The sequence below is a fragment of the Amblyomma mixtum genome, chromosome 2 (genome assembly GCF_055824585.1).
Source record: "Amblyomma mixtum isolate Tamu chromosome 2, ASM5582458v1, whole genome shotgun sequence".
Taxonomy (NCBI): Eukaryota; Metazoa; Arthropoda; class Arachnida; order Ixodida; family Ixodidae; genus Amblyomma; species Amblyomma mixtum.
The window spans coordinates 15,262,711-15,290,348 of record NC_143013.1 but is presented as its reverse complement, the minus strand read 5'-3'; the positions used below and the strand labels follow the sequence as shown (position 1 = coordinate 15,290,348).

The window sequence follows — 27,638 nt, the reverse complement described above, 5'->3', positions numbered from 1 at the left end:
TCATCACCGCTGCCATCATCATCATCAGCCAAGTTTCCTTCACCATCATCGGCAGCCCTCAGCTTTGTTTTCCTTCCGTCGACATCTATTCTGTTATCCTGATATGCCGCGTTTACATGAACACGACATCAATGCGGCTTTAAGCGATCTTTCGAGAGAATGGAGCGGGCTTTGAGAAGGAAAGGTGCGACTTATCTCCTGCTTTCTTCCTCAATTTTGCACTTTCCTTCAAAAAGTGGACTTGACTCGACTTCTCTCGCACTCATGTAAACTTGGCTGTCCATTGTCAGTTATCTGTTCTCCGCAGTACCCGCTTATTGCCACAACAGCACGATCGGTGTACCAGGTTTATAAACTAGCGGATGCGCACTGTATACACAATAACACCCTACATACAGTTGAACCTCGTTATAACGAAGTTGAAGATGCCCGGCGATTACTTCGTTATAGCCGCACCTTCGTGACAGCGAGTGCTGACCGAGCTTCCAAGGGGAATCGTCATTCCTTCGTTCTATCCATTCCGTTCTATCCGTTCTAGCGAACATTTGCGACGGCAGTGGATCATTACGCCTAGACGCCCCGTGACAGCAGAGGGCGCTGCGCAACAAAATCCGGTTTGACGATTTTACCGACTCAACGAACAGACTTTCATTTCAAGCGCCGACAGGACGCGGCTACTTGCAACAGACACGGCCCTTGCGATGTAACAGAATAATATGCGGTTCCCGTCGACCACGCGATGTCGGCGGCATTGTGTTTTTTCGCGCACGCTGAATGCCACCCGAAACAATAAATACCAAGGGTGTACATGTCATGAAACCCTTAAGGGCTTTGAAACTGAATTCATGGAATGTCTAACCCATAAGCAGCTTCAGTAGGTGTAAGTAGGAGTCAAACCAAGCGTCAGGACGACATGGTTACTGCCACAGGTGTCAGTGGCCTTTCCTCTGCCCCTTAAACACATGCCAAAGTAGAGAGAAAGGGTGAAGGAGGCAAGGAGGGGAGGTTAGCCTCAAGAAAAATCCAGTTTTATACCTTGTACTGAGGGAAAAGGAAGCCTCGTGGTAAACAGCGCGAACAAGAAAAGGGACAAAAAGAATATACACGGACAGCAACTTGCCCAAGCTTCTGTTCTAAAAAGAATGGTGGTGAGCTGAAAACGATGAACGGCAAGGAACGAAATGCGTGCGGCAAAAACTGAAAAAACGAGAACTGGAGCAACAAAGCGAGGACTGAACACAAGAGTCAGGACGAGCGTCAACTGTACGGCAGAAGACGGCACACTACACACGAATACGTCTATATTGGAGTAAAGAGAGATTAAGCTGTCCTCTAGCGCACTCGCTTATACGCAAGAGGATAGCTTACTCGCTTTTTACTCCTTGCTGTATACACAGTGGTGGACATACACAATGAGAACGGGAGTTTATAAAGTATACGAGGTCGGAATCCAATCGGATGTGGAAAGGCCTCAACGACACGCAGACGAGTGTCGACTCGAAGAGTCCCACATGCATTACGCTTGCGTTTATACATAAGTAGAAAACGCCAGCAAATGTCCCGTAAAAAGTTTCGCGTTCGAGTTGTGCTGGAGCCGACCATATAAGTGTGGCATTTTCGATGCGGACTAAGGAAGATACTGTAAAATAAAAATGAGCACTCAGCTTCGTTCTACGTAACTGGGCTGTTTAATAAACAAAACAAAAGACCCAGGTGCAACGCGCGCATTTTGAAACTTACACCGCCGCGCTGTTGGTGGTAGTCTGGCGCAATTAGGGAGAGTATTATCTAATTTCATTAGCAACTAATTACTTAGGACTAATTACCGGGTTCTCGTAAACACGGAGACGTACGTGAAGATTGCGCGCCATCAGATGAGACACGCAGTGTCGTAACTTCTGAAAAAGACACCTTTTTTGCCAAGACGCCATCTTGATCGAAATGCGGGACGCGTCGAATGATGCGGCATTGCGCGCGCCGATTCCAACCAGCGAATCTTGCAGACTTGAGTTCATCACACACGACAACAACGGTAAGCAATGACCAAGAACGGAGATTGCTCAATCATCGCCTCTACATAGCCGACAGCGTCAACTAGCGCTGACGTCTCAGTCACTCTCTATGTTTTCAAGATTTATTTTCTTTCTTTTTGTCACCATGAAATGACCCACCACGACACGGCGAAAAAAAAAATCATAGAAGAATGGTCCAGACTTTCTTTTACGCTCTGAATTTGGCTTTGTTGTCCGCTTTATTTATTCATTTATTTTTCATTCCTGCGCTTCCCGATTTCGTGTGGTGCAAGAAAACGGCTGTCTCGAACCATATCGCCTTACGCGAAAGACAGAAATAAACAAATTAACTGGGCGACAGGCCAAGCCTGTTGATGCGGTTCTTTTCCTCCCTAAGAGCAACGCAGAATGACGAAACTTGTAGCGGAGCGGCGTTTACATAACGGCGTTGAGGAGTTGAGTTGAAAACCTGTTACTGGGCAGAGTGGGCAGTCAACGGGGTGGGATGACTCTCGACCCCAACGGCAGATAAGGTAGCACGTAAACCGGATCGAGTCAAAGAGCCGGGTTAGTGGGAAGGGAGGTGATAAATGCGAGCCAATATTTCGCTAGCGCCGTCGCGCCTCCGAGACAGCGGTGCCGGCCGCAATCTTGGAGGCTGCCAATGCCCTCTCCCGCTGCGCTGCTCGACGCTTGGTGCCGCTGCAGTTGAAACGGTCTCCACTCGCTAAAATCGAGTTCATGTAAACACGCAGTCGTCGAGTTGGGCTGCCCTTGCTCAACTCGATTCCCTGACTCGACCCGTCGCGGTCGGGCTCATGTAAACGAGGCTATAAAATGAGGATCCATAGGGCACAAAATTGAAGAGACACAACACAAGCGCTAATGGCTATAAAAAGACATGGACAGATAAGAAGTAGTGCTGTCTACTCCCGTATCTTTCAAGCGCTACAAGTTTCGTCATGACAACCAACTCGCCCTGGTGCAAATGAGGGCACCTGAGCCCTCGCCCTCCTTTACAGAGCAAACGACACGGCCAACACGTGGTCGCGAAGCCACGTGATGAAAAATAAGGACACAGCAACAACGTGTCAGGATTAAAGGGCACTCTGACCGGCCCAACCAACGGCGTCTGGTTTTAAAGGCGAAACAAAGCTGACCGCAACTGAAACGCCGTACACTGTCAACAGTTCAAGAGTTGGTGGCGGATGTCCGTGACCGCTATACCGCGTTTCGTTGGCAGCCAGCGTTTGTTGCGGCGACAAACACCTTTATCCGTCCAGTGATCAGTTTGCATTCGAACCGCTCGGGTAAACACTGCCAGTGACGGACGTCACAATCAGTGTCAGATTACACAGTGCACGACGCGTACGCGCCAGCGTTTTTGGCCGCACGGCATAATAAAACGAGTTATACGGAAGTAAACAACCTTGTTTCGCGAACTACTGTAAAGGAGGCTAGTAGAGCTTGCTATCCGTCAACGAAATGCGCGCAGGTTTCTGTTTGCTCCGGCTGTGACCAGGCCAGCGTAACTTGTTCCGAATAGCCTTATCTCGTCCAGGATAACTGCAGGAGATGGTGCCGCCCAACAATGCATTTAGGTTATGCCACAGTGCCTGTTATCGACAGTCCGTTGTTTTGTTTATTTATTTTGTGTGACATCGGCGGAGAGTGCAGGGACATGGGATTCTTGTGCTATCGCATAAAGAATAAATAAATAAAACAGCGGACTGCCGATAACAGGTGCAGGGCACAGTGGCATAACCTAAGTGCATTGTTCATGTATGGTACCCCACAACGAAGTTATGCTATCGCACATTCACAGCTAGTGGTAATTAGGTGTCTTCCAAGTCCTTATTTCCAGCACTCCTCATTGATTAACATAATCAGTCACAGCACCAACTAGCACAAAAGTTCTATTTTGCAGCTGCAAAGCTTTTCACAACAGACTGGTTTGCAGCTGAGTAAATAAAGAACTACATCGAGGGTACTAGAATGATTCAAGTAAACATAGTAGCATATGGAGTAGTCTTCACCTTTTTCCTCTTTATGGCTGCTCATCTAGGGTATCGGCGGCAACGATATTCAGAAGGAACGAGAAAGCTAAACTATGTCGACGTACGTTCAGGACCCTTAATAAACAGGCCCCACTGTCACAATCTCGAAGTGGCTTACATCGCGAAAGGCAACAAATGCTTGGACACGGCTTCTAGCGAAATCATGTGAGTAACCAATGCACTATGTAAATTCCCTACGGAAAGCTGGGAGTAGAATCCTGTTAATACTAAAGAATCACCGCCCGCTCTTATAGCAAAGTTATGTTGTTACGAAGTATTCTTGCATGACCCAGCAATGCTCACGGGAATAAAATGTCTCGACTATTAGAAAAGCTAAAACACACGCCATGCGGACGTAGGTAAGCGGACACTATGTGATACGCTGCATAAGCCGCATTATGGCGCTCATATCGCCAACAAAGGCGCAAGTCATAAAGAGGATTATACAATAGTAAAGCAAATGCAAGAAAATGCATCCGCAAAGAGCGATAAAAGAAAGCCTTCCAGCCTCGCCAAACTGGATGCTGCCTGTCGTGCGTATATATAAAAGCAGCACAATAAGGAACACGTTTTTAGAAAATCGTTCAATCAACTCCGATGTGTAAAAGGTAGCCGAAACGACGATTGACCTTGTGGCGCGTCGTTTCATAACACCTTTCATAACAATGCATTCAAACAGACAGTACGACACGGGCACAACGCATTCTAATGTCAACGACAGCTGTCATCCGCAGTGAAGTACAGGCAGTTTTCATCCGATATGTCAACAGGACTTAAATAAATATGACTCTTACTAATAAACGCACAAACACATCGCGAAAAAGGTGTACGTACTGTTGACGTCACATTAACGACCAATCCGGAAGTTTTCATTTCGGCGTTGACAAGACAATGGAAGCACTATCCCTGGTTCTTACGAATTGCGAAAATAAATAACATGTACAAGAACGCTGCCTATCGGACGAAGTTTTTGTAGCAATAAATGATTGCGTCTGCTCTCGCACTGCTTTTGTTTCCTCCGGCAATGTGCGGCCATGTGTAACTCGTAACATCCGCGCACTAATTTGAACACGTAGAAACGAATCCTCGACACAAATTAACTTTTTGCTACAAGTGTACTTAAAGCTCTCATTTCGAAAGAACCCGTGAACCAACTCATCGAGCAAAAACCCGCGCCCAGAATCGATAGCAACCGCTGCTCAGCTGTTCCGAAGCGATGACAGGTTAGACGCGACGGCCAGGGCCCACAACAGAACGCGAAATCTCATAACACGGCAAGACTTCCGAATTTCTCTGATTTATCTGTAGCGACAGAGAATCGCCGGCCCATATAGGAAGCCTGCCTACAGCAATGACGTACTGAAGAAAACCAGCGCTTCGGCCCAGCAACCACCGAGGCGATACACAAAGATTGCAACAACAGGCGCGCGCGCGCTTTCGCTTCGTTGAAAGTCGCTCGCCTTACGACGTCTTTAGCAGTGTCCATTAACGATTACTGGTTTAGTAGTAGGAACCTAAATAAGTCAGTACATCCTGGTAAGACGAAGCTACCAAGGCACACAATGTTATGACCTAAAATCACAGCCATAGTGAACGACGTGCCCCTCGGCAACAGACCAGCTGTGCTTTTGTTTGGCAGCGGTCGGCGCCAAAACACTGCATCACTGGGCTCGACTTCAATGATGGGTGTTCTCACGTGTGCCTGTAGAGAACATACTTAGTTTACGACGACATTACCATTGGCAAAATCGGCATTCCATCACATACCTGCACAAATTTACGGAGCCTTTCTCTTTGCGGATAGTGAGCTTCGCTGACAGATGATAATCCTCGGTGATTTTCCGCGACCTTGGAGCCTGCAAATCGAGTCACCAACGAAGAGGAAATGGGGTAGCCGAGTTCCGAATCACAGCAGTGGCCACACTGTCCAATCAACACACACAGACATCCCGGTTCCTCAGCGATTCACGTTACGGAAAGGGTCTCTTGAGGCTGTGTTTACGGTGAGAGGTCACGGACGAACTACAAGCAAAAGCGAAACCAGTAAGGTGCTGCCACCTAGGAAAAAGAACGAGCAGTTTTTGACCGGTGTAGACCGGTGGAGCTTGTGCTGCCATCTCGGTTCATATCGTGTAGTTGCGCAACCACTGTAACTGGCGAGCGCAAGAAATGAAAAGCATTAGCAGCATTAGTAGCATTAGCATAGAACTATTCGTGCTTACAGGGAAATCTATAGTCTCGTGGCTCTGTTTCCTGGTCGCCGTAGCCAAAGCGCATTGAAACGGTCTTGCCAGGAAGTCCATAGAAAGTGCAACCAAAAACAGCGACAGTGGAAAGAAAACACCGACAACAAAAACAAAGCGCGTTGGTCTCCGTACGGCGCCGGCGGAGAGTGCGTCGGCACCGTTCTTCGGGACTAGTTTTCCTAACCTAAATTTCGGGAGCGGCTAATTCCTGCCGGGTGGACCGGGCGTAAGTGTCCACTAGGTCCAGTTCTTGTCGCTTTCGCGCTGGCGTGGCAGCGATGTGCAACGTGTATTTCGCGCGACTGGCAAGGTAAAAGGGTCTCCCATCCCCTCTTTCGCCGCCGCGGCGGTGGTGTTTTCAGTTGCCTGCCTTCCGGTTGCCATGGTGATGCGGACGCATTTGCTTGAAAGGAATTGTTTGCGGCGTGCGCTACGGATTTTGCTTGCACTCCTCAAGGCTTGAGAACCGGTGTGGCACCATCGCCAGCGTTCGGGGTACTGCTTGGCAGCTTGCTCGTTGGGTGTGGACTAACCGAGGTACTGTGTGGGATAGCCCAACCTTTCCCTTATATGGGCAGGCGGCTAGATTTCGAGCGCTTTCGCTCGCTGTCGTTGATGTGTCTCCTCTCGCCTCGCCTTGGCATGAAGGCGACTGCGTTGTCTCAAAACGTGCGTTCTCTCCAAGTGATGTCTGTCTTTGCTCCCGGCTGTCTGTCTGATCCGCGTTGTTGCGATCACTGCCTGCGCGAATTAACATCGGATGCGATGCTTGATCGCGGTTTGTGCCACCGCGCGCTGTTCTGCCGGCAGAATGCGCGATTTGCATCTCGCTACGTTGAAATCGATTTTGATGGCACCATTTTTCTCATGCCACTGTGCCTGAAACCTGACGGCTCATGCATTAACCGATCTTGTGTGTGTCCTGTGTCGGTGGTAACTCATGTGCGTGTCCACTGCTACTTGCAGCTGTTTCACTGTACAGCATGTGACTGACACGCCAAGTAGCAGCATGGAGGACGTTGGTAAGTTTGCCGTGTTTTATTTTCTCATCTTTTCGATGAGTAGCTGAAACCGCTTTCGCCAGAACACGCTCTCTCCGAGGAGCTGTACAGAAAAATCACGCGTATATATCCCTGATAATGGAAATTTAAATTGTTCATTACATATATATGTCAAATGCCGATTGTACCAGTCCAGTAGTCTAATAGCAAAATTGGAAGGCTTGGCTTTTTGGATTACAGGTTTCAGTCAGACTATATAGATCGAGAGTAACTGCATGAGGTTTTGTTGATGTGCTAGCTGCCATCACTTTTGTATTAAAGAATTGGTAAATTCATGTAGTACCTACCTAGCAGGTTTTCTTTCCAATTTTTATGAATGACAAGCTGTGTTTGCTCCTTCCTAGCCTCACCACAAACAGCGCTAACTCCATGCTCAATATGTGGAAGGACATTCCGACCTGATGCTTTGGTAAGTTTCTTCAAAAGCACTGACATACATTTGACAATGTTAACTGCTAATATGCAAAAGGTTTTTCCAAAAATAGTTGCAATTTGTGACAAAATCAAATGAGTGAATGCGGTTGAGAGCGAAAAGCCACTGTGCTTTCTCACGTATATTTCAGGCACGACATGAGCAAATATGCCTAAGGACCAAATCCAAGCAGCGTAAGGTTTTTGATTCTTCAAAGCAAAGAATTGAAGGAACAGAAATCAAGAATGCCCCAAAGTTGACATCACCAACACCAAAGGTAGCAGTACTGATTTATGCTGCTTGTTAGAAGTTTATATGGCTAGAGAGTATTATTGCATCACAAAGAATATTGCTCTTAATATCACATTCATTGTGTTCACTTTTTTCTTGAACAGAACTTCTCAGTACGCTGATATACCATATTTATTAAGATGTAACATGCTTTTTTTTTTTTTTCTGTCATCATACAAGTGAAAATTCACCCCTAAGTTTATAATTGAATCAATGTTTCTGAATAACTGAATAATTTTTTTGTTCTGGGCCAGCAAAAGCTACCCTTGCATTACAATTGTGATCACACTACGCTGAGTTAAATGTAGTGCATTTAAACAATGTAGTTCTTTGTGAATTTATAGGAAAGCTTCAAGCAGAGAACATGAAAAAGATTTATTTTGCCTCCTTTAAGGTGTGCACAATTTGCCACTTCACATATTTTTACCATAATTAATTGCTTGTGCTGACTTAAAGACAATTCTGCAGTCCAACTTCAGCAGAAAAAAAAGTAAATTTTCTGGAAGCTGATGTACTCACCCCTGACTGGTGATTTCACAGTTTATAGTAGGTTGTAGCTTATAGAATTGCACAGACAGTATTGATCATTTAATTCGCAAAAAGCTGTCACATTATGTTCATTCCAGTTGTCTTTTCCCTTTAGTGTTGTAAGAATGTTCACAGCTGTTGACACTTTTATGGCAGCTAATTTCGTTTGTTATTACCAAGCCTTGTTCCTTCCTGCCGTGTTCAAAGCCACCAAGTTCTATTTTTGTCTGGCCCTCCTTGCTGTCTGCACACAGTGGCCTGTTGCCAAAACCTATTTGTTTCACCACAAGGGAGCGTCGATCACTCGAAGCAAAACATTGGCATTTTTTCGCCCGTGAAGCAGGTTCTTGTTATTTCATGAAGCAGATACTGCATACATTGCGGAATGTACTCTACCCAGAAAACTGGTGTGCTGCCTCCAGGTTAGGTCAGCTGGATACTCATTTCATCAATTATAGCAGTAAATTATTTCATTGGTAATTTCTTGATAATTCAAACTCAAAGGGGACTCATATTTTTATTATGCAGTTTTCAAATTGAGGGGAGCCTTTTTAATACACTTCGTATGGACAGAAGAGGAGCATTAGTTCAAACATTGGAGCTCAAATTAAGCGATTTCAAGTTAACAAGCTCTCAGTACTCAGTTCATTTTTGAAAGAAGCATCTGAAGCATTCATTTTATATTTATGCTAAGAAACAGTAGAGTTTTGCTCATGACTTAGGTTAAGTTAGACAAGATGATGTGAGGTGATGTTTAGTTTGCGACTGTTCATGTCACTTTCATTTATCTTTTGGGTTTCAACACTGAACCTGCCTACTCAAGTCTATCTTTCTTTCTCTGAAGTCTAGAACAGCTCATGAAGTGACAGTTTTATTCCATTTCTCAACAACTGCTCAGAGAGTGTGCGCATGCTCTGTTGGAAACCTATACTCCAGCTCAATAATTTGGGCAAATTTTGTGTGACAGTAATGCAATTTATTTATTAACTTGAAACAACACTTCATTTTTTCACTGCTTTACTTCATGCTGTTTGCGTGCTATGAGTTTAGGATTGCTTTTCAATCTCGCAGCCAAAGCCAAAGGCCAGGACAAACTGGAAGGAGAAGCATGAAGAGCTCATCCGAACGATTCGGGCTGCTCGAGGCGAGGACGCTGGGTCGCCAGCCGACGCAGGCACTAATGGCAGCCGGCCAACAGTCCCAGCAGGCAAGTTCACTGCCCCTTTCCTCCTATTTTTACCATGTCATCTTGCACAATTTGTGACGCTTGCAGATGGGTTGTCTTCAGAGGTATAAAAGCCACCATTTCCTTTTCTTTTTTAATTTTTTTTGGCACATTACTGATCTGTACCATATGCATGCATCAGAAGCCTTTTGAAAGGTTGTAATTTTATTGCAGCAGAGGTTTTTTTCACTCGATATGCTGATGTGCACTTTGGCCTTTAAAAGATTGCACATCTCAGAAACTTCAAAATGAGAGGGAGCACGGGTGTGTCAAATTCGTTGACTTTTCTACACTAGTTTTCATTGATGTCACCTGTTTTGGTAAATGGCAGGCATAATGGATTCTTTATCTTGAGATTATATTATAGCACCGGATTAGTGAAGGCACTATTACTTATTCTTGCAGTGACGTGTGTACAGTACCTAAAATGTGCTCAAATTGAGTTTTTTTGCTGCCGTGATTCACATGTTTTAAGATAAGATAAGATAAGAATTTATTGTGTACAAATCGGTTACATAAATTCAGTATACAGGCGAGGGTCCCAAAGTCAAACGACTGTCACAGGACCCCCAATGTTTGAATATTGTTTGAACATAATGTTCATTTTTCCATGTGTTAGGCTAACAGCTAACCATAGTGATAGAAGAATATGGATTGGACTTATGAAAACATCATCTAGAACTGTTGCCCATCCCCTATGGGTGACATGTTAGGGAAAGCATGGACTCCTGCACAAAAAACTTATAATTTCAAGAAGAGAAATACTGTAATTGGCCTTTACTTATTTCATGATGAATTAGATTTGATGATGAACTTTCGGAATATTTTACAGGCGCCAGATTTTGCGATGCAGTCATAGCCATAGCAGAAACATATGTATGTTTACGCCATAAAGAAAGGGCATAATACTACCAATGTCACGATAAAGTGCGATGAAACCTATGAGAACAACATGGCTTATTAAAGTGCTTACTGTTCTGGAGGCCTGTAACGATGGCTTTGAAACAAGTTTCTTTGTGGTGAGCTTTTTGTGAACGTGTTTGTTAAGTTTCTCAGATATAAGTTTAAATCCTGGCTTCTGCGATTATTTGATGCATTATATAACAGAAACTATGATGCCACGCAGTGACATGTTTAAATACATTGTTCAATAAATTCAGGCTAAATGTAATGCTTAGGTTACTGAATTTTGTTTGTGTGGTGTAGCACAAAATGTTTGCAGGATGGCAGAAGTGTTACCTAAAGTGTAGGGGTGTGCGAATATTCGAAATTTTCTAATATAATTCGAATATTAGATTTTTGCTATTCGTATTCGATTCGAAATCTAAGTATTCGTGTTGTTTCGGTTATTCGATCCCATGCGAATATTCGTATTTAGCCGAATATTTTATTGCGAGCACCGGCGTACATTTCGGTACGCAAGTCCAATCGACATAGACATAACATGGCGACGTCCAGATCCATGCGTAATGTTGGGACATGCCGTAGCTGACTGTGCTTGTGAGCTTCTTTGTGGCTATACCTGCGAAGCTGGTATAGTCAAAGCTGTGCACGAAGTACCTCCCAATACCTGCTACTTCAGTGGCAAGTGAGAGGGGATTACCTGTCTCTGGAGAAGTCGTTTCAGCTAGAAGGGAACGACTCCTGCCGAACCACGTGGAGCAGCTGGTTTTCCTTCACAACAATCTTTAATCTTCATCCCAGCAACGCGCTTTTGCGCTGATGGCATGCTAGATTGAATCAGTGCTGTGTACTATGTGTGAAAATTCCACTCTTCTAATAATGTTCTAGACTTCGATACTTTCTGTGCAGCCACACACACCTTTTGTGTTCATTTAGTTATTGATAGTTGAGCTGTGATGTTCTTGGATGCTCAAATAAATGTTTCGCAGTGGTTAAATGCGTCTTTCCTTGATTATTCGATATTCGATTCGATATTCGGAACTCAGTATTCGTATTCGATTCGTATTCGAAAAATTTGGTATTCGCACACCCCTACTAAAGTGAGGTCCTCATAAACATTAGGTTCTCATAAAAGGTAAGTCATTTATGGGTTGTTCAGATGATACTTTGACCCAGGCAGCGTTTTAAAAGTGACGTCATAAAAGAGACATCATTAAATTTGAGCGCTTTTTTGAGACATTTATAAAGTACTGCTGTAGAACTATTTTGAAGGTTCGTGTAAAAGTCTGTCTTTTCTGCACTCTTTTGCAGCTGTGTTTATCATTTAGTGCTGCTCTCTCGCCCTCCCTCCCTCTACTTGTTGTGCACATCATAGTAGCAAGACTCAGTAAAACCACAGTTATAATTGTTTATGAATCCCTTGACAGGTGTGATTTATACACTGCTATGGTTTTAAAGTGTTTATGTATCATATGCTAATAAAAACAGCAACCTGAAAGCTTTCTTTCACCATTTCTACACAGTTCTAATATTTATTACGGTCCTAAAAAGCTGTTGAAGTCGGCTACTCTAATGCTGATCTTCATGGCACCCTTTCGGAGCAACTATGTTTCCCTCGCCTTGCTTGCAATGAAGTGTGAGCAGTGGGTTTAATTCGCTGGTTTTGTGAATGCGATACATGCCTCCCCTTTGTTTTGGTAGGACTCGACTGACAGCGGTCCAGCTATCATCTTACAAAAATCTATCTTTACCGATGTTGTCAACTGCATTCAGAGTGAAATAATTCTCCAAGAAGAACTAGCGTTCAATTACACTTCGCCATCCTTATCAACCTCGGCTTGGTACCTTGTCTCTTCATCTTCTTCAGCTCGTGACGTTACACATGCCAGCAATGTTTGTTACTAACACGCTCACTGCGTCGTGGGTCACTGGTGGGTCACATTGTGTATTCACGCTGGACTGGGTCATGAATATTGAGTAAGGCGATAAAGCCGTGGAACAGCTCATATTTTCAGGGAGCCCATGAAAAACACCCATGCCAGGTCGCTGTTGCCATCTCTTGGTGGATCAAAGAAGCTGTCTTCACCAGTGGTTCACTGCTAGGTCACTCTGCAGTCAAGAAAATTTAAAAGTGGCCCACTGATGGGCCACGACACTTATAGATTAGGGCTGCAGAAAAATCTGCCGCAGTGAATATGCTAAATCAGTAACCCAAACCTGCGACACATATTAAACTTTTGTTTCTCTCTTTCTGTCATTCTTCTAGGCTATGTGGAGTGCCCCAGCTGTGGCCGCAACTTCAGTGATCGGGCTGCCGATCGACACATTGCATGGTGCCAAGAGAAAAAGAGCCGGATACCCAAAAGTCCTGCCAGTGCTGAGGCAGTGGAGAGGCTTAAGGCGAGGACAAAGGTCAGTGTCTGTCGTATGATTGGCTGCGTATGGGTTGTGAAACCTCAGGTTGCCTTTATTTGGCACAGTGCGGAAATCACGGATCCAGGAACACTCGAGCTTAGGCTTGAGTCCAAGTGTCCATAATCTGGCATTTGATGAAATGCAGTCCATCAACAACAGTGCTGTTGCAGTCATTTCATGTAGCAGATGCCATGGTAAACGACAAAGAAACATTGCTTTTTTTGTTCTCAGTTCTGTAGCTTTGAAAGTACATATATAGCTATACAGTCAAGCCCACTTATAACAATGTTCAAGTGCCATGGAAATACCATTGTTATAACCAATAATTGTTATAACAGGGTTGTGCCAAACAAAAGAAAAGATGACAAACTTCAGCGCATTTATTGACAGTAAATACCCGGAGGGGTTTGACTGTTCTAATGCCTGTAAAAGCTCGTTAATTAGAACTTCAGGGGATCAGAAATATGTTCACCGATGAACAAAGCAACGCCATCACTGCAGCGGCGGGAGCTTCGCGCACCTCCACGGCTTAGTCCATTGGTTGGCCCCACATGCGCACGCTTTTGTGTTGTAAGCATGGTTTTGCTGGTGTGGTTGTAGCATTTCCTTTTTTTTTTTTCTATAATGGCTGACACTAAATTACCAGATATAATTGTTATAACCAATAATGTGCCTTGACAGCATTGCTATAAGCAGTTTATTTTACCATAGAACATATGGTAAAGCTGATGGTGCCACGACTGACCATTGTTATATCCGATATATTGTTATAACCAGTATTGTTATAAGTGGGCCTGACTGTATTTACTGCAGTTAAGTGTGCGAGTAGTAAGAGGGGAAATGCTTTTCGTACATGGAGGATGCAGATTAGTACTATAGAGATTACAGATTACAGTGCAGATTATACGCAAGGGCAGCTATTGGGCACAAATATAGGACACAGATGTTGCTTTTCTCTCTTTATATCCCACATTTTAATAGAGGAGCTTTTTATGCTTAGTTATTCTTTGTTTTTTACACACAGCATTGCAATAGCTTTACACAGTCGTCTGGGCCAGATACTACTTAGAGAACTCACATTGATAACCCCAAGCCCTTTTATCTTTGGCATCCATAAGTGCTTGTGTCTCAGGTGTTTTTGTCCATCTCAGAACATGTTTTGCTCTTCCTGTGTCTCTGGACTTTTCCTCGTACAGTACAAGGTACCAACCCCAGGGAAGAAGAATGGAACAGTTAGTCCGTCAGGCTCTCAGGGTTCGAAAGATGGCAGCAGGAGCAGACTCGGGGTGGAAAGGAACCACCAGAGGACCAAGTCATCACCATCCATGCTCGATGCAAATAAGGCGACCATGGACAAGGCAAAAAAGACAACTGTAAAGTAAGTGTGTGTGGGTTACATTGTGGACATTGATTCTAGAGATGTAGGAAACATCGTAAATACCATAGTTACTTGCCTAATCAACAAACTTTTTCCCAAAGTATTTACAAAATTTTCAAGGCATGCATTTATTACATGAGTTAATTATTGTTGAAGATATATGCCACAGCAAACAAAACAAAATTTGCATTTATTTTGCAAGTGCATTCATTTTGCAAGTAACTACGGTCTCTAATTTGTGAACATTGTTTTATTTTATTAAGCCACTTGGTGGCTCAATGGTTATGGTGCTTGTACTGACGTGAAAGACACGGGTTCAAGCCTGGCCGCTTTGGTGGAATTTTGATGGAGGTAAAATTCTAGAGGCCCGTGTACTGTGCGATGTCAGTGCACGTTAAAGAACCCCAGGTGGTCGAAATTTCCGGAGCCCTCCACTACGGCGTCTCTCATAGCCTGAGTCGCTTTGGGACGTTAAACCCCCATAAACCAAATTGAAGGTTATTTTATTGTTGTTTTGGGGTTGATAGGGCAAGTGATGTGACGTCAGTATTGAGACACCTCATGGGAACTGCGCTTGAGTGGTTGAGTATGCGAGTCATATAAATTATGAAAACACAAATAAAAATATATAGCTAGCATACATGAGCACGATTATTCGTTGTCTTTTTCAGTTGTTAGCAAGAAGTGGCCGGATTCTTTTCGAATAAAGAAAACAGGTTTATTTTAAGACTTAAGGATACAAGAATGAGATAACTGGATTATTGATACGTCGGAGGTTCGGCGGATCTGCAGAGTTGGGAGAGCCTCGCCGACGCGTCTCGTATACGTCGGCGCCTCTCGGTCATCTCTCCTCCCAAGCTGCAGCGGGGGGGCTTATATAGCCTGGGGAACGGTGGCCCCTCAGAACTGGCCAATCCAAAGGCAGCACTCGACGGCAGTCCGAAAGGACCAACCAGCGACCGCGCGGGCCAACCGCTTCAAATCTTGCCGCGCGCGGTGGCGTCCGAGGGGGGGAGGAAATCGGCGCCTCGCTGTCTGGCCTCTTGCGACAAGTCCAGGCGTGTTGCTTGAAGATGCTTCTCCGTAGGACTCCGCTGCCGTAAGGCGCAGCATCGTGGATTGTCAAAGGACGCTAGTAGGAGAAAGCTAGCGGCATGCAGAATTGGAATCGGGGGGGTTTCCAGGCATGACAGCGTGTAAGTTATGGGAGTGCTAACACAGTTATTCTAATTGGGCACATGTTCACATTTTCTGTGTGCCCTGCACTCTAACACCAAAGTGTTACTCCGCCTCTTGTGATTTATAGATAGCAGAGATCAGATCTTGTGAACTCAAACTCGTGTGTGTGCATATTTTTGTCTATGTAACGGCATAACTTATTCTCCTATTAACACTTCACTGGGAGTTGTGTTAGCAGAGCAGCGCATAATTTAAAGTGTCATACCAAGCTTGAAGCATCATAAAGAAAAACAGGGCTAATAATGATGAAACCTGCAGTTTTGATTTCCAATTTCCTTCTTGCTTTCAGTCGCCGAGTGAAACAGATGCCAGCTCCTGCAAAGCCCAAACAGGTGAAGACAGGAGGGGTCATGAAGTTCAAAGAAAAGTTTCCAAACCATGTCAGCTGCCCTTACAGGTCAGGCATGTTTCTTCTTCGAGTTGAAATGGGAGCAGCATGAGCTACTTACAGCGTGACTGTTTGAGGCTTAAAGCTCATTGAGCCCATGGCAGACAAAACAAGTCGGCCAAGTCTCATCCGATCTGGCTTCACATGTTTCTGCTAGGTTCATCATAGATATTTCTCTCTGCCTTGCAATATTTCACCACATTTTATATTGCAAATGTTTCAGTGTTCATGGATTGCTAATATTCCTTTATGATTTCTTTATGCGGCTGACTATGTTGTTACGATGTTATTGTAGTTTTCGATAGTTGAATGAACTTGCACTGCCATAGAGCAGAGCTTCAGTGAGTGATCGGGAAGACAGTTAAAAATAAATGCACCCTAAGTGCGCAGACATAGTAGTAGAGTTTAAAGATTTTCAGAGATTTTTGTTATACACAGGCACTTACGTTTCTGAGTAGAATTTTTTGAGGCATTTAGCTTGCACTAATATCTTATTAACATCTTGAACAATCTAGTATTTTGATGACAGAATGATTCATCCATGTTTTTTGCCGCATTCATGTCCCAGTAAAGCTGAGTACATTTCGACACTAACAAATGGCTACATCAAGCTGCTGCTCGCCAATGACGTGTTCATCATTGCCACAAGTTCTTCTGTGGCTGCTGTGCTCAATGACTCATTGGATGCTCTGCACATTTTCAGCAAAGCCTGAGCTTCAGTTGATGCTGCGTCAGCCACGAATGAGAAGCATTAATTGTTCAGTGGGTTTTTTAGTTAAGCATTAACAGCTAACAGTGGCATAGTTGAGGGTTTCAATTCACTGTTGCAGCTGAAGAGATGAGAGAGGCATTGTACGAATAAATTTTGTGTGTGTGTGTTCTTACCGAGAAAAATATACTTCCACATCTTTTTTCGATCTCAATATAGGAAAGTGTAAATGAAACTTTGTGCATTTATTCACTGAAAAAGATGTGTAAGGAAAGAGTGCACATCTTCGGAAGGCCTGGTACTTTATCTGGCAGCCTTAAATGACGAAATGCATGTTGGAAAGGCCAATTTTATTACACACATAGTTTATGTGCACGATTTTTATATGTACGCCATTAATTCTGACCTACTCATCATTATGGCTAGGCTCACGGTAATCAAGAGATGATAGAAGCAAGCCCACCGCATTATTTTTGATTCACGCACCATAGCACATTCTGAAATATCTTGGATTGAAATGCTAAAGCTCTTATACACAGTTCTTACAGTAGAACTTCCCAGTGCATTCAACTGAAAAGGTGAGCTGATTAGCCTTTAAACCTGCTCGTCCGACTGTAGACGCCGTTCAGAATTTTTCCAGAAACTACTACTGCATGCGTCTGCGGCAACAACAGAAGGGTGGTGAAAGTGGTTGTGAAATAATTAAAATAGTTTCATGTATCTTCTGTTACATGCCGTAACTTTCCGAAGTCTGCTGGGTGTACGATGGGTCTTCTCAGTTTTAAGTGGGCATTGTATTGTATGACTCCGGAAATTCACGATGAATCATTTTGTAGCCCCAGCTTTCCGGCTTATCTTTGCTGCTTCCAGGTATGCTGCTGACGACACCTATGACCCGTACAAGAAGGCAGACATGCAGATGCGGGAATTGATCAGGGGGTCCACCCTGGCACCCAAGAACCCCAGGACCGTGCCAGGGGTGAGGACCGGTAGCCTGAGTAACAGCAGCAGTGTCAATGGAAATGGTAGCGACTCCAACAGCTATACGAGTACCAACAGGTAACAGAGCTGTGGCCTTTTTGAAGTTGCACATGTGTAGAAGGCCAAGAAAGTAAAATACAGCTATCGCTGCCACCAGCTGTTTTCACTGGCAAACTGTGCTGACGTCAAGAAAGTTCATTGTTGGTGGGGCTCTATCAGGCTAAGCGCCGCTGTATTTCTCTTTCATTTGTAATCATTGAGTTCTTTTCGTCATTAGTGTTGCAAGCTTGAATAGTGTTGGGGAGAAAAATGTTCCATTTCTGAATATAATTTTCTCGTCAGTAAATGCATCTTTTGCACCGAATGAACATCAGCATAAAAGTGAACAGTTGATATTTATTAAGAAAGAAATTAAAGGAAGTTGTTCCGTAGAGTCCTATTAAAACTTAGCTTTGCCTTTAGGTTGAGCTGGTGCTGTTTCATTAATCTATGAGGCAAACATTATTGTGTATTTTGCACATAGAAAGTGTGTAGGTAATTTGGAAGGTTTTGCAAATTTATAAAAGATCTGTGTCAGTTGATGTGGCAGCACAGCAAGTTGCAAGTTTCACTGATCCAGCTAGCTCTGTTCTCATTTCGCTAAGAATGCAGTGTCTACATATATCCTACATTTGAAGTGAATGTTTTGGTGGTTTCCACAGAAACTGGAGTGGCCATGTCCTGTGCAGTGGTTGAACGCCGCAGCCGGAATATTAAAAGAATGCGGCAATAAATTGAATACCTGTAATGAGGCAGTAATTAATCATTAACATCTACCCAAGCACAGCCATATGGCTCCAAAGGAAAGCTGTATACAGCTTTCGCAAAAACTTCTGTTGATGAAACATTCGTCCTGGTCCGTGGTTCAAACCTCAGGCCGCTGCCTGTCCAGGGAAGATGCTGTACCTACTGAGTTAACCAGGACAGCCAACAGATCAGATGGTAGGACGAGAGAAAATTGATCGGCACTAATGATTAACGAGTAACTGCTCCCTTATTACAAATTTACTCCACATTTCGGCATTTCCCTAAACATTATACCGAACTGAATACTTATATCTGCTGTATATCCTAGGCTTGCCTCGAGCAAGCTTTTAAGAGTGCTAGCTCCTACTGCTTACATTTGTCAAGGACGCGTCTGTCTGCAATGGAGGCCAAATTGACCAAAACAGTAACCACGTGACCACAATATATCACACAGCAACAGTGGTTGCGTAGCGCCTCATTTGATACCTATACTTTCGATCTGTTGTATATGTGCGAGTATAGTGGCCACCAAAGTGGCAAGTGGGCCACCTAGGTGAAGCAGACTTCATACAATGATCGGTAAAATCAGTGAGTGGGTACCTTAGTGCTAGCTTACTAAAAACTAAAGGCACAGAAGTTTTCTCACTCACAGTGGACCCTGTTCACTGCATTGTGAGGGAAGGGATGACGGATGAGGTAAAAGGACGAAAAGAGATGGGGTCTCCATAGTGGAGGTCCACGGATTATTTTTGACCACACCAGGTTTTGGGCTATATTGAGGATCTTTGCTTCATGGCAGTTGTTTGTGTCGACATACAGATTAAACCACACAAATGTCTTAGTGTTGCTATTTCATTAGGATCTCTTTAAATAGCATTAATGCATGGGCGTCCGGAGGGGGGGGGGCAAGGGGGGGCGGCTGCACCCCCCTGGAAAATCACTCACTCGAAGCGTGAGTGATGGCCGCACGCCAGGGGCGGTGGTGCGCTCAGCCAAAAGGGTGAAAGCAGTCCCGCTTCCACGCTTTGGGTCACATCTGCGAAATGCCGCGTCCGGGCACGCGTCTTTACGCCGTTTTCAAACCACGCCGTCGTTAGCTCTGTTGAAGGGCGACCTGTTGCAGACATACAGCGGCACCGGCGAGCATGTGTTTCGAGCCGCCTTGAGATGGGTGTCTGTTTCTTTGATCTCTAGAGAGATAGCGACACGGAGGCAGACAGTGCACAGGGCATCTTCAGGAGGGAAGGACAAATCAGCCGTGTCCACCCCCGCTTTGTCGGGCTGCTCAGGGGCAAGCGGGCGAAGAGTTGGCGCCGCCGCCGCTCGCTGTCTCCTCCGATCCGCGGGAGAGCGCAGTTCGGTAGAAGCGCCGCTTTCAGAATCTTCGGCAAAGGGGATTAGCTGCTTTTGTTCACGGTGACGCAATCTCCAGAGGCGCCCCCACACCAGCGTTCCTTGCGCCTTCTCCCAAAACCAGCGCCTTTGGTCAACGCAGCCCGATGGCGCCTGCCTGGCTCGCCTGTCACCTCTGGCTGGGCCTCAAATCACAACAGCGCCTGTGTACTGTGCGATGTCAGTGCACGGTAAAGAGACCCAGGTGGTCGACATTATCCGGAACTCTGTACTACTTTGTCCCTCATAGCCTTAGTCGTTTTGGGGCACTGAACACCATAAAAACACACAAAACAAATTTTCCGACCGGAGTGGCGAGTGTCCCTTCCCCTTGGAAGTCGCGCGGAAGTAAACCCTTGCACGTGTGCGCGCCTCTGTGTTTGTGCTTCGGTGTTTTAGTGGCCGGTTGTCAACGAAGCTGAGAACAACCAAGACAGCGGACGAGAAAACGACGAGCGGCGAGCAGTGTGTGTGCCGTTGCTCGGCTGTGCGGATGCGCGAGCAAGATGGAGAGAGGTGTATGAAGCTGCGAGCGTGCATTTATCTTGTAAATAAGTTTTCGTTGTATATATAGTCATCTTTTGTTTTCAACGTACCCGTTCAACCGTTTTTCCAATCAATGTGTGTGATGAGTGTGCACCGAGAGCGTGTAATGAAGTACAGAAATGAATTTATCACCCGTGTAATCACGCAATTCGCCCAGAAAAATCCGAGGCGTCTACAGTTGCTGTTCAAGGAAGACTGACTGAGTGACAGTAGTTGCGTGTTTGTGATGATATTGTGCTGTGTGCTGGTCATCAATCCGGGTGAGTCGAGAACCCGTATGCAGCAAGACTGAGCACTTTTCTCCACGAAGTGACAGTATCTTTTTCCATTTTTTATTAATTTTAATTGTTTCTTCGTTGATAAACTCCAATGTATCTCTCCTAGCCACGCTTTAATTTGCTGTTTGTAATTTTTATTTCATGTGTGTATTTCACTTATTTTTTATTTATATATAAATAAATAAATTTACTCCGCAAATAGTGCCTTTTTGCTACGAACATACCCCCCCCCCCCCCCCCCTCCGGCGCCAACAACCAATGGGGCCCCCCCCTGCAAAAAATTCTGCGGACGCCCTTGCATTAATGGCACCATTAGAATGCAATATGACTGTCGTGTTGCATTGTACTGTAATCCCAAACAATGACGCTCTGGGTAAAGTGATAAATAAATAAATAAATAAATAAACATACACCTATAGCCTTCAGCATTTTCATACATGCAGGCATTTTGTCTGTTCTATTCAGTGGTTCTGAAAACAAGCTGGATGAAGAGATGAACTACCTCAATTCCAAGTTTGCTGAGCTCTCTAGACCGGGATTTACAGGCGAGTTCACAAACAAGTGAGTGGGCCTCTTTTTCGAAAACGGTACCGCTAAGATGCATTCCGCACCTTAGAGCGGCATTATGCTTTTAGTTTTTGGAATTGTTGCATTACAGTGACAGTGGCATATTAATTTGTTTATTTGGCTATAGTTATTGTTCTTTGCATCTGACCATTTTGATAGCCTTGCATGACACAAGTGCTAGTTTTTTCATCTTGTTTACTTAAGCATAAAATGTTTATAAACACAGGATGGCACCTCCGCAATCAGCAGGAATAGCAGTTTGATGCAGGCTGCGCTGAGTAGTGTGCCATTTGAAGCTTGAATTCCTTGCTTAGCTACCAAACACAATGGACATAGACACAAGAGCACTATAAAACAACACTTGTATGCACTAGCAACTATAATCCCATGACATAAATGGTGGAGAATGAACAAGCGACAAAAGTACAAGTGTGGAAAAATCGTCTAGTGTGGCAAGAGGTACCTGTCTTCCTCTGTCACCGTGTGTCTTTCTCTTCTTGTTTCTTCGCCATGCAACAGGTGTTAATTGAGGCCGATAACATGCTTTTCATGGAGTTTGATTTCCTTGTCTTTGAGCCAAATGAACGACAGGGTCGCACAGGCACCATTTCTGCCCAGACCTTTCATAGCACGTCTCCCCATGTTTTTCAATTTTGTGGCTATGCCAGAATGGCTTTCTTTGTAAGCTGTGCTTCAAACTTGGCTGTTTTCAATGGTCAGCCAGATTTCTTGGCTCTTGCAGTAGCACACATCAATTTTAATATTCTCTGTTAGTCAGTGGAAAAAGATATTTTCAGAGTACATACTATGATTCTCATGCGCCACAGGCCTTGTGACTTCAAGTACCTTCTTCAATGTAATCTGAGAACCTTTTAAGTTACTTTAAGCTGGCTGCTTACGTTGTGTTGTTTAAACATCCATGTTTAAACAAGCATTAAGGATGAAGTAAATCTGCTGTTTGGAGGAAGCAAACATGGAGTTTTTCAATACATTTTAATGCTAACTTGTGTACTACTGTGGGTCCTAGACAGTCACATAGTTCCAGTGGAAGGCTACTGTTTAGTCTACAGTGAGTGAAAGGCCCTGAAAAGCTGTGCTGGCAACAATAGCCAGCTGCAGCCATGTATCTTTCAAAGCCGCTGACTTGCGGAGAAGGATAGTGGTATTCTGAAAACTTTTTTTGCAGTGACTCTACTCTCAGTCATTCCTTGAAAAACGTGTTGGTGACCTGAATTATCACCTATGTGAAAGCTATCAAAGATGAAGAGAAAGATGCCTAGTGATACATCTGAAGATGAGTAACTCTCAACACATAAGTTTATTTTCCTGGAAACATTTCCCAGCCAGTTCATTTCACTTCCCAGGCAAAAAACAGCTTAACTCACTGCTGCAATCAGGCACATTTGTGATGTGTTTAAATACAATTATACCTTTCCTTTGTCCACATCATCACCTGCAGTAACCCCATTTCTTCTTCAACAATCCCTCCCCCTAGTGCAGAATAGCAGGCTAGAGGTTTGCAGCTCAGGCTGACATCTCTGCCTTTCTTTGTTTCTCATAAATTGTCATTTGTTTATTCTCCACACTGCTTATGATGTGAAACTGAAGCTGCTAGTGCATTTTAATTGTTCGGTTTTTTTGTTCATGATGCTGTGTATGCGTTCACTGTGTTCTGTAATTGTGGAAGGACTTCAAGCTTCAAAAATCGGAACTAAACTGGCATCATTTCTGGCGATGCCCAACCTGAGAACGTTTCCTGAACAGCCAGGCACTTACCTTGGGGCTGCTGCTGATCTTGAAAATGCCCTCCCCTTCCTCTTTCCCTAAGCTGGGCCAAGCGGATGAATGAGAACACGATGGCGACACATTTGCTACATGACCACGATGCCCAAGTGAGCAGCAGCGGCAGTGACGGCTCACTCCAGGGCGTTGGCCACAACCTGGATTCCAAAGTTCCTTACCTGTGCCACCAGTGTGGCACCATGTACCCGGTCTCTGCAGCAAAGTTCTGTTGTGAATGTGGTGCCAGACGGCTTGGCTTCATCAGCCTTTACGCACAATGATGGATCGACTAGGGGCAAAGCAACGTTGGAGCTGGTCACAGCTTCCTCGATGCGGGCAGGGTGTAGATTACTGGGGTAGGCACTGTAAGCGATGGCATTCATAATTTCTCTTAGCTGAGAAGCTCGGGTTTATTTCAGCCAAGACTCACACAAAGTTGGGTTTATTTTCAAACTTGGAATGTGTGGAAAGCTGTCTGTTGTGAAATGCAGGCTCTTGATGCCTTGCACTGGATTTTAGAATAGTGGCGGAGAACTGTGTCCTTTTTCTTTTTTGTTGTTTAACAACTTATTGCAATGCATAGATCATCTGAAGCTGTAGTAGCGGTCTCTCATTTGCTAGCATACTTTAAATAATTCGTTATACAACAGAATTTCTACTGAGGCACCTGGGTTCCAATTCTTGGAAACGGGAAGCCACATTTTGACATAGCATAGGTTACATGAGGCTAAAATTTTGTGACAGTGGCAGGTTGCTCAGCGACTTGATAAGCTCCATGAAGCAGGGTTTCTCACCCTCTTTATTCTTGGGGAAAGCACAGTGGCTTTCAAATGGTGTTCAGAAGTGCCGCATGTATTGCTTTCCTGCTTAACATTCATGCAGAAAAAAAGAGCATGCTGATGCAAGCCCCCCACCCCCCAAAAAAAAGGTCCCAAATTCAAATAGTAATGGCTGGCTGTACAAATAAAAAAATAAGTAGGTAAAGCAAAGGCAGAGGTTGACACATGCATGTGCATGTTGACACATGCTTGGGGAACCCAGATAGCACTGCAAGGAACCCAAATGGAACCAAGTTTGGGAGCCCCTGCCATAAAACATTGCACAAACATGCCACATTGTGCATTTTAACGCAGAATGATACAGTGTTGTCAGTTCTGGCAAAGTGTCATTTTCATGAACATGACATGGTTTAGTTGGCTTGAGGGAATTGGCTAGCTCATGCAAATAAGTTGAGTCAGGGAGCCAAGGAGTCAGGTCCGTGTCAGCCCGACAGAGTGCATCGAAATGCTGTGGAGTCAGAAAGGCAGGTTAGCAGGAGCAGAGTGGAGAAATAGGTACCCGTTTTGAACTGGCGGTGTTGTGTTACCACAACAATGGCAGCACGCTGTTATCTTGGACGTTGCCTTTCTGTATTCACGCTGCCCTGCTCAAGACTGGGTGTTGGTGTTGGTCGTGCTGGTGCTTTGCTAAGATCATGTGCATGTAAGTGCACAGTCATTGAGTTATTGCGACTTTTCTCAGGACTGATGTCTGGCTCAACCCACTGTTGCCGGGCTCACTTTATTGGCATTAAAGCTGGCGGTTTGAGGCAGCTCAGTTTTGTACGTTTCAAACTAAAAAGCAGCGCTCATAGTTACCAAAAGGGGCGGTCGTTTAAGCAAAAAAATTGAAGATAGTAATTGAAAAACTTCTTTTCCCCCACTCTGTTGAGATCTACACTCTTTACTTTAAGTAACATCATGCTGGATCCAACAATTTTTCAAACCATACAATCACTGTGCTCTGGCACTCACTGCTAGATACCTAAAGCTTTGATATGAGGGAAAATGTATCACCTGCCATGCCTCAGAGTGCCTGGATTTCAAAGAAATGTGCTTGACACGTTAAATGTGGCAGTGTCTACTTTCAAAGAAGACTGTACCGCAGCTTTGGCAATGGTCTACTCATTTATAATTTGTTAGTGCCTATTTCTTGTAGTACTGACTTGTGTGGTGCTTTATACTGCCTACGTTATTTACCTTTGTGCTCAAGGTTTATGCTGGTGCCTGTGAGTGGCAGTTTTTTTTTTTTACGTTATACAATGTTTATTGCTGTTGGTGTTACGGATGAGAGAATGGTAGCTGGTGACCTAATGTTCTGACTGATCCATGCAATGCTAGCAAACGGTGAGGCTGTGGTCTGTAGTGTATGGTGTGTTTTGTGCAGTTGTGGTCTGAAAGCAATGACGGTTTGTTGAAGTTCTGTTTGAGCCTGGTGTGTGAACCTTTCGTGGTGAAAGTGCGACTTGGAATTATGGACCAGGCACTCAGTCACTTACATTTGAAATGTGCACATCTATCACCGCTAGTTAAAAACCACCTCTCAACTTTGCTGTGTGCGTGACAGTGTGTTTATTTTGTCCTTACACCACACTTATCCACTTAGATAAGAGTGCAACACAAAACAAAGAAATTTTGAGCTGTGCCTTGCAGTAACAGTGCCGTCTTTCACATCATTATTATTTAGTCACTGCCTTGCTACTGCTGTTGGTGCGGGTAACCTGACAGCATACTCATCCCTCCACCGTGCTTTCATTTCTGCTTGGTAGAAATTCTTCACAGTGGAATCCACAAAGCTTTTCTGTGTAGGGGAAGCCAAACTTTGTTTTAATGGAACATTTTAAATGTTCCACGGTTGCATTGTCGTGTTTCTCCACTGTCCTAATTTTACTGTTCACCAGCATACTTGCACGAGGACAATCTGTCGTTTGGGTCATTTTCTAGGAGCACAAAGGGTCTGCAACACGAAGAGCTTGTACTGCGTCTTCTTGGTGTCATCTCTTTTCAGCTATTCCCACCTCGCGAGCATATCAGCACGTCCATGTGGCTTGTGGCAGGTCCTCAAATCAGGGATGTGCAGATACGGATGTTTATTCTGAGGGCCATATTATCAAACAGTCACTTATACATGGTGAAGTATCTTGTGTGCATGTTGCCTCGCATCAGAAAGGGTTATTCATTTGTGTATCGCCATGCTTCTGCTGATGCGCATGTTGAATTCGATAGATTCAAACTGACATCACAGCATGTTTGTAAAAGCGTGAGTTGGGTTGTAATGGTAATCAGGGCATTATTCTTGCTAATGGTGCCAATGGAGAAATGTTCATGATTTGCAGGTATGTTGTTGCTGGACTGCTTCAGAGGAGCACTTAAAAAACTATGCGTTCTCTTCTCCAAATTATGACAATTCCCTTGATGGCTTCTTGATGTTTATTCAGGCTGTCCTTGTGTCGTTAAAATCAAATCATCATCATGGTTGATTTTTAATTAAAGTGTAAAGGAAATCTGTCTGCTGGCAAATTTCCTTCACCACACCAATTCGGCTGCTTCAACCAATAGCCACGCAGTTAAAGTGGTGTCACTTAGAGAAATTGTTCTGCAGTAACGGCTCTGAGTACATCATTGGAAGTTAGTTGAGCAAATTGTCCCTGAACACAGTGTATTCAAAACATTCTGCAGTATTGCATTGGAATAGCATTTGTGTGCTGCCATTAATGACATACTGCTTGAACACAATTGGCTCATCATGCAAGTATGCTTCATTATTGAACATGCCTCTGTTACTTACTAACAGGAATGTGGGATGCTTTGTGTGCAGCCATAGGCTCTTAGTATAGCCAAGCATTCTACAAGGGTGTGTTTTCAGCATCTGTTGCATCTGTTTTTCGGTGTAGTTGCTAGTCATGTGATTTCAGGCACGAGTTAAGCTGCTGATGTTACAGGCACTATGGACGAGCTGTCTTTGTACTAAATTGGCGTTTTCATGATGTGTGGTTTCTTTGAATTGGAGACCCAACCAGTCATTTCAGTTTCTTTTTGTTATGGATGGGTATCCCAGTTGGGCTCGGTGAGTAAGAATTTCCGTGAGACATCTCCAAGAGGTGTCAACTGAAAATTTCTGCCATTGCCTCTTGTTAGTTACAAACTACAGCTCCTTTATGGCTTACATAGAGACATGCTTAGCAGTCACGAAAGAGTGAACAAGCAAAGTAATACTGTCATCAGTTGTTTAGCAGGAGTATCCTTGATGAGTTTTAGCATACTTTTTTTCTTATTGTTATTCCCAGTATTAACCTCTGTTGCACATGCATTGATTGTTAATAGCCAAATGGAAGTTGGTCTAGGTTACTGGCCGACGATAGTGACCACACTGTACATTCTTGCTTGTTAAGCGCTTCTATTCAATGTTGAGCATTCCATGCACAGCACATTCAGCTTGCAGCAGCTGGTTGAAAAGAGGCACACGGTGTTGACATATGTGCTTCCACAAACAGTATGTACAGGAAGATTGTTGAGAGTAAGGTGCTTGTTGCACCTTCAGTGTACAGCCTGCTATGAATCAGCACATTTTGTGTGCCTCTTTCTTAATAGTGGTGGATATTTTAGAATCTCAAAGCATGGAAT

At 44.3% G+C, this 27,638-nt stretch overlaps 2 protein-coding genes across 6 annotated transcripts in view; one reads left to right on the top strand and one right to left on the bottom strand.

Annotated features, from left to right (window-relative positions):
• The window catches only part of Oatp30B (Organic anion transporting polypeptide 30B), a 246,754-nt gene extending 240,665 nt beyond the window's left edge, over positions 1-6,089 (bottom strand). The window contains exon 1 of the mRNA XM_089570607.1: positions 5,837-6,089. The gene's annotated coding sequence lies outside the window, so the exon portion shown is untranslated. The remainder of the gene's footprint in view (positions 1-5,836) is intronic.
• LOC149358513 (uncharacterized) overlaps positions 1-24,112 on the top strand; it is a 28,968-nt gene extending 4,856 nt beyond the window's left edge. Inside the window, exons 1-11 of one of the 5 annotated variants that reach the window (XM_089570613.1) lie at positions 6,256-6,625; positions 7,282-7,337; positions 7,721-7,785; positions 7,940-8,065; positions 9,679-9,814; positions 13,002-13,147; positions 14,347-14,528; positions 16,057-16,164; positions 17,735-17,923; positions 21,313-21,408; positions 23,243-24,112. In XM_089570613.1, coding sequence (XP_089426739.1) covers positions 6,594-6,625; positions 7,282-7,337; positions 7,721-7,785; positions 7,940-8,065; positions 9,679-9,814; positions 13,002-13,147; positions 14,347-14,528; positions 16,057-16,164; positions 17,735-17,923; positions 21,313-21,408; positions 23,243-23,477 — 1,371 coding nt within the window. In that variant the 5' untranslated portion in view covers positions 6,256-6,593 and the 3' untranslated portion in view covers positions 23,478-24,112. The other 4 variants (XM_089570616.1, XM_089570614.1, XM_089570617.1 and 1 more) reach the window with 4 other exon arrangements.
• Positions 24,113-27,638: the final 3,526 nt, after the last annotated feature.